The sequence below is a fragment of the Pleurodeles waltl genome, unplaced genomic scaffold (genome assembly GCF_031143425.1).
Source record: "Pleurodeles waltl isolate 20211129_DDA unplaced genomic scaffold, aPleWal1.hap1.20221129 scaffold_71, whole genome shotgun sequence".
Lineage (NCBI taxonomy): Eukaryota > Metazoa > Chordata > Amphibia > Caudata > Salamandridae > Pleurodeles > Pleurodeles waltl.
In genome coordinates, this window is record NW_027150392.1 from 1,397,925 (window position 1) to 1,410,497 (window position 12,573).

General features: G+C 46.5%; 1 protein-coding gene across 1 annotated transcript in view; it reads right to left on the reverse strand.

The window, feature by feature from the left end:
- The window catches only part of LOC138280284 (embryonic protein UVS.2-like), a 58,377-nt gene that overhangs the window by 28,684 nt on the left and 17,120 nt on the right, over window positions 1-12,573 (reverse strand). The window contains exons 5-6 of the mRNA XM_069219474.1: window positions 5,085-5,310; window positions 2,282-2,400 (exon numbers count right to left, since the gene is read on the reverse strand). Of these exons, the coding sequence (XP_069075575.1) occupies window positions 2,282-2,400; window positions 5,085-5,310 (345 nt within the window). The remainder of the gene's footprint in view (window positions 1-2,281; window positions 2,401-5,084; window positions 5,311-12,573) is intronic.

Here is a 12,573-nt window from a genome sequence, read left to right on the forward strand (position 1 = left end):
TTTGCTGCCACATGAGTCACCCATATACCAGGCCTTCCAACCCTGAAGGCTGGGTGCGGAGTACCTGTGTGTGAGGGCATCCCTGCACTAGCAGAGGTGCCCCCACTTCGCCCAGGACCATTTTCCCGGACTTCATGAGTGCAGGGACGCCATTTTACGCATGCAACGGACATGTAAGGTGCCTAACATCTTGGAATTATACCCCAATGCTGATTCTTACATTGGTGGTATAATTCCATGCACTCTGGGGGCTCCACAGTGGACCCCCAGTATTGCCATACCACCCTTCGGAGGTTTTCCAGGCAGCCCCAGCTGCTGCCACCTCACAGACAGGTTTCTGCCCTCCTGTTGCTCAAGCAGCTCGAGCCCAGGAAGGCAGAACAAAATATTTCCTCTGGGAGAGGGGTGTTACATGGGAGCGGTAGACTTCCTGATCCTCTGGAAATGCTTTGCAGGGCACAGATGGTGCCCTCCTTGGGCAATCCAGTCTACGCCAGTCCCTGCTCAGAGCTCCTCCAGAGTTTCCCTGGGTTTTGCCATCTTGGATTCCAAGTTGGCATGACACTCTGGGAGCGTCTCAGAGGCCAGTGCCAGCAGGTGACCTCAGACCCCTCCCCTGATAGGTGCTTACCTGTGTAGCTGACTAATCCTCCTTTCAGGGCTATTTAGGGTCTCTCCTCTGGGTGTTTCCTCAAACTGCATCTGGACCCTCCAGGAACTCTACAAAATGCAACAAAGAAGCAAAGATGACTTCTGCAACAATGTATCTTCAGCTCCTGCCAGCAACTGCAACTGTTTCCAGGTCGTTCATCCTCTGAGGCCTGCCTGTCTTCAGCCTCCACCAGAAGAACAAAGGAATCTCCCTTGAAGTGAAGGAGTCACTTCCCTGCTTCGGAAGGCACCTCTCTGCAGCGACTCCTATGGCTTGAGTCCCCTCTCCTGACAAAGTACGTGGGTCAAGCATCACGGGTGTGGACTGAATTGGTCCTGACGTTCCTGAAGTCCTAACTTTGGTGGAGTTAAGGGCTTATCTCCCCATGCAAGACAGTAGCCCCATGCACCGCGTGATTTGCAGTTGCCAAGGCCTGTGTGCAACCTTCCACAAAGTTCTTCATGCACGGCACAGCTCCGGCCCCCAGCACTCGCTTTTGCAACGCACAGCTTCCTGAGTGGTCTTACGGCGGCGTGGGATCCCTTTGCGTAGTGCTGCGTGGGCCTTCCTTTGCACTTCTTTGTCCCCGTACTGTGAGACTCTCTCTCAGGGCGCTGCCTAGTCTTCTGAGGGCTCTCTGAGTTGCTGAGAGCCCCCTTTGTCTCCCCCTCCTGGGTAGAGGCCACCAGGTCCCTCCTGGTCTTGGGCAGCGCCAATTTCCGCTAACCGCATGCTTTGCGTGTGCCAAAGCTTGTTTGCGGAATCCAGTGACGCAAACCAGACTGCATTCATCCATCTGAGGTGGGACATCTTCTGCACCAACCAGAAACCTCACCTGTCTTCTTGAGTGCAATTCTGCCAGTTGTTCCTCACCGGTGGTTCCTCTTTTGCACCTTCATCCGGGTTAGAAGGGGCTCCTGTTCTCCCTGGACCCTTCAGTGCTTCTTGGACTTGGTCCCCTTCTTTGACAGGTCTTCAGGTCCAGGAATCCATTGTTGGTGTCTTGCAGTGTCTCCTGGTTCTTGCATAATCTTCTTTCCCATGTTCTTGTGTGTTCTAGGAAAGTTACTGCTTTCCTGGGCTCTGGGGTGGGTTCTATTACTCACCTTTGGTGTTTTCTAATACTCCCAGCGCCCCTCTACACTTACCTCAGTGGGAAACCGACTTTCGCTTTCTACTTTATTAGTATATGGTTTGTGTTACCCCGGTCTATTTCTAACTATTGTGATTTTCACTATTTGCACTGTTTCCTCACTGTTTACTTACCTGTTTTTGGTTACTAGTATATATACTGTGTGTTACTTACCTCCTAAGGGATTATAGTCTCCAAGGGATTTTTGGCATTTGTGTCATCAAAATAAAGTACCTTTATTTTTGTAACCATGAGTATTTTCTTTCATGTGTGTGTGTACTGTGTGACTACAGTGGTATTGTATGAACTTTGCATGTCTCCTAGTTAGGCATTGGCTGCTCATCCACACTACTCCTAGACAGCTTGGCTTCTGGACACTGACCACATTTCACGAATAAGGAATAACTGGACCTGGTGTAAGGTGTAAGTACCTTGGGTACCCATTAGAAACCATGCCAGCCTCCTACACTATCCCCATGACTGTCACCCATAGTCACCTTGTATCCTAGTGGCGCCACGATTGTCCAGCTGCAGGCTGTTGATGGAGGGTACATGTTCGGGTAGTTTGGTGATGTCACAGTTCCATTTGTGGAAGTATATTTGCCTTGGCATGTCCCTGCAAAGAATAGACAGTTAAATAACGATAAGGGTGCTTCATCCCCAAAACAATACCCATGATGTTGTACAGCTTTCTAAACCTCAACCAACACCTATAGCAGTGTCCGCTGACAATCAGCATCATTTTCACAGTTTTCATCAAGCTACTGGGTAACCAGAACCATCTGTGCTTACCACTGACACAATCAGCATCATATATAGTACAATCGCACCCCAGGTGCCACCGTGCTAAACCGGGACCAGCACCACTTATGCTCGCTATTCACTGACGCAAGTAGCATCCTTTTCTTCACAATCCACATCAGTAGCCAATCTCACCAGTGGTTACAAATAGAACAATCAGCATCATCTTTATTACAAATCCTATTACAGCTCTCAATAATCTCTGTCATCAATCTACACCCTAACAAGCATCTGGGGTGCTTGCCCCTGACACAACTGGGGTTCTCTCCAAAGCAACAACCATCAGAAGAAACACCAGTCTACTCCATAACCAGCAGCCCCTCTGCTTACCACAGACACAACCAAGCAGCACTATCTAAATCACAATACCCATCACTGCTGTCATCAATCTAATCTGGTTGTGTCTGCACTTTCCACAGACACAACCAGGACCATATCGACCACAATCCTTTCACAGAGGTCACAATTCAACTCTGTAACCAGTACCAAATATGCTTTTCACTAAAGCAATCATAGTCATCTACAATACCATCTCTGTCACATCATGTGTCACCACACTAAACTGAACCTGTAGTCCTGTCACTATCAGCTAACACAACCACCATATCCACCACAAGACCCATTGAATATTTCACTACTCTTCACTGGAGCTGTGTTTGCCATTGACACAAAAGGCATCATCTCCAACACAAGACAAATCACAGCTGTTACAAATCCACACAATACCCAACACCATCTGTACTTACCACAGACACAATCAGTGTCATCTCCAATACAAACACTGCCACAATTGTCCCTTATCTAAACAGTAACCAGCAGCACCTGTGCCTACCTCTGACACAACCAGTGTCATGTCCACCACAATCTGTCACAGGAGTTTAAACAGTAACCAGTAACTCCAGTGTTTTCCACTGCCACAACAAACATTAAATCCACCAAAAGACAAGTCAAAACAGTCACCAACCTATAGTGTAAAAAAGCATTGGCTGCACTTGCCACAGATTCAACCTGCGTAACCTCTACCACAATTCTCATCGCCTAAGTTACAAACCTATGCTAGAACTGTCACGATGTCTGCTTATCACCGACACTACAGTCACATCTTCACCCAAATACCGTTCGCAAACAGTTACTAGTCTACACCTAACCACCACTCACTGCAAATACCACCTACACAACTAGCATCACGATCACAGAAAAACCCTGTTACAGGTGCTGTCATCAAAGTTTGAATTAAAAATTGTAGGTTTACTTTGCACAATTTGTTTACAGTAAACTTGTGTTTTTTATTTACTTGGGGTAGAGAAGAAAGATATTTATTTTACCACTTGTTTTATTTTAGGGAGCATGAACACCTAAATCCTCCCCGCCTCCATGCCTACTAACTTATATATATTTACGCTGAACAACATTTCACCTTGGTCTTCCTCTTCTTCAAGCTCCTTTGCTTTTTATATTTTAAACCGTACACCTCATCCCCTTCCATTAATCATTACCAACCTCTCTGAATAGGGCTCCCCCATCACCTCAAGTTTCCTAAAGCACATACACTAGATGATAGGTGTCCCAGCACTCTACAAGAGCTACCACAGAAGGTGTACTGTCCCAACATATCATGCCAAAATTCCTAGAGGCAGTTCTGATCGCACATCTCGGGAAGAGCTCTCCCAGTATATCAGGACAGATGCTCTAGTGAAAAGGCAGGTCCAGGGACTGTCCTAGCACATCATGAATAATTCCCTGTAGAATAGCTGTCTTTTCATCTCAGGACAGAACCTCCAGAGGAACAGCGATTGTAACATCTCAAGAGAGACATTTTAGACGAAGGGCTGCTGCAACATCTCAGGACAGATCGACTATAAGAAAGCATCTCCACATTATGGAAGAGACATTGTACATTGAGATGTTCCCCCACCCCACAAACGATACTGTAGAGATATGGCAGTTCAAATACCTTAAAAAAGACACTCACAAGCAGTGCATATCAAGCATCTCAGGACAGACACTGTAAATGAAGTGTAAATGGAGCAAGCCAAGACAGTCACATTTGAAGACAAGTGGAGACACACTTGAGGGAGGGAGGGTAGTCCACCACCTCAAAACACTCTCAAAACAATGGGCAGTAAAAGTGGACAGCATCCTCCTCTAGGAGAGTTACCCCAGAGTTGAAGTACCCGTAGAGAGACATCATAGAAGGGGCAATAGTGAAATGCTACAAACAAATTGGCCATTATGTTTGGGTGACCTATTTCCGAAAGGGAGGAGTGCAGAGCCAAAGGGTTCCAGCGAGTGTCTGGCACAACCCATGAGAATGTACAGGTTCATGTAAGAGATATTTAAGATTTGATGGCTACAGCTTAACACCGAGTGACTTCAAGAGACTAATAACAAGCCCACCGAGAGCCCCACTTTTGACTCATAATGCAATAGACCGCTTAACCACCAAATGAACATGGTCTGATGGAGGACCTCCTCCATAATGAGAAAGTGTAGACTCACCTGTAGTATAAGTGGCATTGAAACTGTTTAATGCACTTGGACTACTGTAGACAACCTCCAAAAGCATGGTGTTCCCTGAGGCCAAGAGTGAGAGTCCTTTGCCCTGCCCACAGGTGTTGTCCAGTATGACACGTGAGGTCTTGCTGTTTCCATCGTAAACCCGCAGGTAGTTGGACTTACAGTCCACAGAGGGTGTGATGTTAAATTCACTGAGCCACAGGAAAACCTGACAGGGGGAAATAATCATTATTTATTTCATTAAGCTCATTAGTCTTCTATTTCTTTAACTTTCATACAAGTTTCCTGAATAATGTGTAATATTCCTTTCTATCATTTTGCTTGAGGGAACTTGACAGTGTAGTTAGGGCAGCTCTACAATCTTCCCAAGTGCAAGGTTTGAGACATTACAGAGTGTATACCTGATTTCAGTCTTGCTACCAACAGATTCATCTTTCTGCCATGGACAGCACTGTACAGAATACGGAGTGCGCTTAAGTTCAGCTCCTTGCTCATGACTGTGTGACTCTGCTTTCTGTCCCAGCTTCGAAATGGATAGCTTTTCTCCCTATTCCTGTGCTTGTCCCTCACTCTCCAACACCCTCCCATCTCTGTTTTGCCACTAAACAAACATGTTGCTTTTCCAACACCGAGGACAGCCAGGTTCTTTGCCCCCTCCATTGCCTTTCTTCCCTACTTTGCCTTTATTCTTGTCTTTCTCTCCGTTTGCCTTCCTCTGCTGGCCTCTGTCCCAATACTGCTTCCCACAGCTCACCATCCATCGTAATTGGCTTTGCCATGCCACCTTAAAAGTAAAGAAAATGTTAAGTTTCCATAAGATGGCCATCATATTTATTTCATAAAATGCAACATGATAGCCGCCATGAAGTATAGATACTAACATTTATATACTTTCAAGATGGCCGCCCATTACAGGACCTAAATGACATTTTGAAAGTATGGAAAGTAAGGGTATCCAGTATTGGATCTTTCATAAATTCACATGCTTGAATCATCGTCGAAGTGGGAGTCCCACGGTACATAAAATAACAATAAATAATAAATAAAAAAATGTTGCCATAGGCTATAATGGAGCCAGAGCTTGCTCATATAGCCTATCAATGTCCTTTTGTGAAAGGACCCAAACCTGCCTGCTTTCCAATCAGGCACCAGCACCCTCTAGAACCTTCTCCAGAGAAGCTCCCTTCCTCAGATTTTCTACTGCACGTCGTGTGAAGGGAGTCTCCCTGAGCTCTGCTCAGTTTTTTCTTCTACTTCAGAGTTTTTCTCTCAAGAAAGCTTCAAATATGTCAGATTCTTCTAGAAAAGGCCTTTTCCGCCCTTGCAAGACCTGTGGGAAGAAAAGGCTCCATGTGGATGACCCACATAAAGACTGTTTGTACTGTCTCTACCCACAACATCAGGTTAAGGACTGCAAAATATGTCGCACCTTCTCCACAAAGACCCTCAGAGACCCGGAGGGAAGGCTCCTGACATGGTTACAGGCCAAATCCTGTACTTCAGGTGAGGAGAGTGGGTCAGAGAGGCCACATAAAAGGTCCAGATCTGAAGACCTAGGCCACATAGAGAAATCCAGTAAGAGGCAGAAATCTCATCATGGGAAGGGCTTACAGACTTCAGTCTACTCTGAGCCTTCCTCTCCTCTTCAAAAGAAGGAGTCCTACCATCTATCTCCTTCTTCAGAGCCTTCCACTTCTGGAAAAATTACTCTGAAAATTAGATCAACGACGGAAACACCGTTGACGACCGTGACGACGACGCCGGTACCTACATCTACCGTCTCCACTTCATCGTCGACGAAACTGGCGTCAGCGTCGACGACCTTAACATCGACGGTAAGGGGTCCGATCCCCTCTTTCCAGACTCCATCGGCACCGTCGACGACTGCCCCGTTGACTATAACTTCAGCTACGCCATTCTCATCGGCGCTATCGCCATCGACGGGGTCAAAGAAACTACCGTCGACGACACTACCGTCGACGATACTACCATTGACGACACTACCGTCGACTAAACCATCGCCGGCGAGACCATCGTCGGCGAGACCATCGTCGGCGAAACCATCGTCGGCGAGACCATTCTCGGCGAAACCATCGTCCACGAAACCACTGTCGGCGACGCCACCGTCGACGGAAAAATCTGTACCATCCACGGCTGCATCAACTTTCACGCCATCAACAGCAGTGATGCCTAGTAGACAGGTTGAGGCCACTCCTACCTCTTCCAGGTCTCCAGGTCTCCAGATCTCCGAGCCATGGTCAGCATCAGAAATCTACCTGCACAGGACATTTATCCAACCGACACATCTCCAAACAAGGTGTCGGCTTTACTACCCAGTCATCTTCTTTACTGGGAGGAATCGGACGAAGGGCCTTTCGGAGATGCACATAGCCCTTCGCAGCTCCATGTCAAATATCAAGATGACGATGGAGAGGATGAGTATGAACAGTATCAACCATACTACTCTCATCAGGACCAATACTATGAAACACGAGAGCCTCAACACAGAGACACCGTACAAATGCCTTCCTCCTTAATCAAGGATTTACAATCCATGCTTCAGAATTATAGGAGAAGGTTTCCAGCAGAAGGTCAACCACCGGCGCCGGTCTCTACGGTGACGCCAGTTAATGCTCCTCCTCCTCCAGCTACTCCAAGATCAACATCACATTTGGTGTTAGCTGCACCCCCCAGAGATGAAGGTTCCACTTCAGGGGAAGAAGAACAAGAAGAAGGAGAAATTTCCACTCCACAGCATCCTACCGAGGAATGGGATGATTACTTGGCCCCCACTCCTTCTCCACCACCTCCTCGCCCCTCTGATTCTCCGCCCGAGGACATAGGTGGTTTCCATAATCTTATGGACAGAGCCGCAGTATGTTTCCGCCTACCAACATCTGTCTCCCAATCGGAATGTTTTCTGCATGATTTCAAAGAACAATCACGGAAGTCGGTACGGTCCATTCCAATTATTGATTACATATGGAGCGAGGGCACAAAAATTATGCGGAATCCGGCTACGGTTCCTCCAGTTCCACAAAAACTGGATAAAAAACATAAGGCAACCCAAGATTCTCCAGCATGCCTTACTGGCCATCCAAAGCCTGATTCGGTCATCTCACAGGCTGCTCAAAGACGCTCCAAAAATCCATCAACGCCTATCTCCACTCCTCCAGACAAGGAAGGTCGCAGACTGGATAATATAGGCAAGAGATTTTCCTCCATGTCTGCAATCACTGTCAGGGCAGCAAATTCATTAGCAATTTTAGGCCAATATGATCGTCAAATGTGGTCCGACATGCAACCTTTCCTGGACCTCATTCCAGAAAATAAGCAAGAAGAGGCACGAAAGATCCTACAGGAAGGTGAGCGTGCGTCGGAAGAGATTATTGACTGCGCTCTGGACATAGCCTCTACTGGTTTCCGCCAACTAGCGGGTGCTGCTGTCTTACGACGACAAGGTTGGCTCAAGGCCACATCTTTCAGACCAGAAGTGCAGTCCCGAATTCTAGACATGCCTTACGATGGGGAATCTTTGTTTGGCAAACATGTGGATGACGCACTTCAAACCATTAGGACGGACACAGACACGGCCAAGTCCCTGGGTACCCTGCAGTACAGGAAGCAGCCCTTTCGAGGGGCTAGAGGGAGAGGTTTCACCTCATTTCGAGGTTCCTTTCATAGACAATACCAGCAATCCCAGTACAGGCCTTCATACCACCAGCAGTACAGGCAATCATCGACTGCCTCCTATACCAGACAAGGAGGGATACGAAGGCAGGGTTCACAATCCAGAGATCAACCCAGAAAGCAATGATCTTCACAGGCACCGGCTATGCTCCCTCAATGCCCGCAACATCAACAAATAGGAGCAAATATTTCCAACTTCATCCAAGAGTGGAAGAAGATAACATCAGACAAGTGGGTGCTGGATATAGTGACAAGAGGTCATACCCTGGAGTTCACACAAAAGCCACCGCTTCACCCACCAACATCAGGCAGCTCTCTCCATCTTCGTCTGCTTCAAGCGGAGGTCTTCAGCCTTCTGGCCTAAGGGGCTATAGAAACAGTTCCTCTGCAGCAACGGGGTCCCGGATTCTACTCCTGTTTTTTCCTCATAAGGAAGAAGTCAGGAGAGTGGCGTCCTATATTAGACCTCAGGAAACTCAACAAGTTCCTTCGGAAACAATCCTTCAGGATGATCACACTGTCAGATATCTTGCACCTCTTGAATCCTGGAGATTTTATGACAACTTTAGATCTCCAGGACGCCTACTTCCACGTTCCAATACACCAAAAACATCGCAAATATCTCCGTTTTACAGTAGCCGGTGCCCATTATCAATTCAGAGTCCTGCCATTTGGCCTCAGATCAGCTCCGAGAATCGTCACGAAATGCCTTGCCCCAGTCACAGCCTCCCTCAGAAGCAAGGGTTTCCAGGTGTTCCCTTACCTGGACGACTGGCTCATAAAAGCTCCGTCATCTCTACTAGCCTCAGAAGCCACAGATGCCTGCCTAAGACTATTCAACAGTTTGGGTCTAACAGTGAACCTACAAAAGTCATTCGTGTTTCCCGCACGCAGGAGAGTTTTCCTGGGAGCAGAATTGGACACTATCCAAAACAAGGCATATCTTACCCTAGCAAGGCAGCAGAAGCTGACCCAATTGGCTGTCACAATCTCCGCAAGAAAGTTCGTTTCAGTACGACTATTCAAATCGCTTCTGGGCATGATTTCCTCAGCCATAGTCCTAGTACCGCTGGCAAGACTCAAAATGAGGCCTCTACAAGAAGAACTACAACTTCAATGGACCCAGTCAGAAGGATCCTTCGACGACTTAATAACCATCACACCAAGGATTCGGCAGACGTTAGAATGGTGGTCTCACATCAACCACCTCTCCCACGGTCTAACCTTTCTGGCACCATTAGCAGATTTCGTTATCACCACGGACGCCTCCTTGGAAGGATGGGGATGCCAATTACAGGACATGTGCATTCAAGGCAGATGGTCCAAGCTCCAAAAAGAGATGCACATAAATCTGTTAGAACTGAAGGCGATTCATCTTACGCTCAAAGCTTTTCTGCCACGCATCGCAGGATCATCAGTGTTAGTCATAACAGACAACACAACAAGCATGTTCTACATCAACAAGCAGGGAGGAACAAGATCCTCCTCCCTCTCAAGGGAAGCTCAGTCTCTCTGGAACTGGCTCACACGGAACAACGTCCGACTCAGGGCAGAGCACCTGGCGGGGGTCAACAATGCTCTAGCGGACTCTCTCAGCAGGACAGACGACAACTGTCACGAGTGGGAACTCAACCAGACCATACTCGAGAGCATTTTCCAACGTTGGGGTCGGCCGATCCTAGACCCGTTCGCCACCAATCTGAACGCCAAATGCCAGTTTTACGCCAGTCGATACCCACTCCCGGGGTCGTGGGGAAATGCTCTTTTGATAAGATGGTCCGGGATCTTTGCATATGCTTTTCCCCCCATTCCACTGATTCCCAGACTCCTCAGGAAAATGAAGACCGAATGCTGCAAGATCATTCTCATAGCCCCCAAGTGGCCGAGACAGTACTGGTACAAGGAGCTCCTCCTCCGCTCAATAGTCAATCCAGTCCGTCTCCCTTGCAACCACAATCTTCTATCGAAGAATCAGGGTCTCATCTTACATCCCGACCCAACTTCACTGCACTTACATGCTTGGCTCCTGAGTTCAGAGAGTTCCAAGATATGAACATCGACCAAGAATGTAGGCTCATATTATCTAAAGCACGAGCAGAGAGCACGAACAAGACATACAAACTAAAATGGAAGAGGTTCTGTGTTTCGTGTTCTCAGAACAATTTTCACCCGTTTCAAATCAATCCTGAGCAAATTCTTCCTTACCTGCTCTCCCTTTCCAAAGCTGGTCTTTCCTATGCATCAGTCAAGATTCACCTAGCAGCTATAGCCTCTTACAGACGATCGGCTAGCATGCCGTCTATTGGTTCAACCAGAGTCATCAAACAGTTTATGAAAGGGCTGTTCAGCACCTTTCCTCCGGTACGCTTACCTCCGCCAGAGTGGCACCTTAATATTGTTCTCTCCCAACTCATGAACCCCCCTTTTGAACCCATCCATAGAGCTGAACTCAAGTACATCACCTGGAAAGTGTCAACCTTGCTCGCTCTCACCTCTACCAGAAGAGTCAGTGTTATACAGGCGTTCACTACTAAAGAACCCTTTTTAGTTTTTTCTGAGGATTTCGTTATGCTCCGAACCAATCCCAAATATATTCCCAAAGTTCCATCTTCGTTCCACCTCAATGAACCTGTTATTCTACGAACCTTTTTTCCAAACCCTACTACGATAGCAGAGAGAACTCTCCATTCTTTGGACATTAAACAATGCCTAAAATTTTACCTGCAAAGTACCAAGCACATCAGGAAATGAGACCAACTCCTAGTATCTTATTCTCTAGGACGTCAGGGTACAGGAGTAACCAAGGCCACTATAGCCCGATGGATTTCTTCGACAATCCAATTTTGTCACACCAAGGCAGGAAAACCCTTGACTAGGCGCCCGAGAGCCCACTCCACAAGAGCAGTCTCCACATCGGCTGCTTTGTTTCAAGGTATTGCCCTTGAAAAAATTTGCCAGGCTGCGACATGGAAAACTACGCACTCCTTTACGCAGCATTATTGTTTGGAGTCATCACAAAGATCAGACTCTCTAGTAGGACAAGCTGTGCTACGCCATCTCTTTCATTAAGGTGAGACTTTTCCTTAGTCATAGTCATATGTTTTGAGATACAAATTTCTATTATGCTTCCATGTGAATATGTAAAGTGTATGTATGTGCTTATGAATGTGTATGAATATACATGAATTATATATATATATATATATATATATATATATATATATATATATATATATATATATATATACAGGTACTTAAAGTATCTGTATTCCTTCGTAACTCACAGTCAGAAATGTATGAGTTTCTATGATTGTTATTATTATTATGATTATTATTATTTATATTTGAGATAGAGGGTCTTCATGCTCGCACCCTCCACCCACGCTGGATACAATGTTTATCAACCATACTGCTGTCTATTCAGATTCAAGCATGTGAATTTATGAAAGATCCAATACTGGATAAGAAAACAAGTTACTTACCTGTAACTACAGTTATCCAGTATTGGTATCTTTCATAAATTCACATGCGACCCACCCGCCTCCCCTTTGATGCTCGCATTTCCTCTCAGGTTTTAATTTTTCACTCTCGTGCTGGAAAATCTGAGGAAGGGAGCTTCTCTGGAGAAGGTTCTAGAGGGTGCTGGTGCCTGATTAGACAGCAGGCAGGTTTGGGTCCTTTCACAAAAGGACATGGATAGGCTATATGAGCAAGCTCTGGCTCCATTATAGCCTATGGCAAAAAAAAATTATTTATTATTTATTGCTATTTTATGTACCGT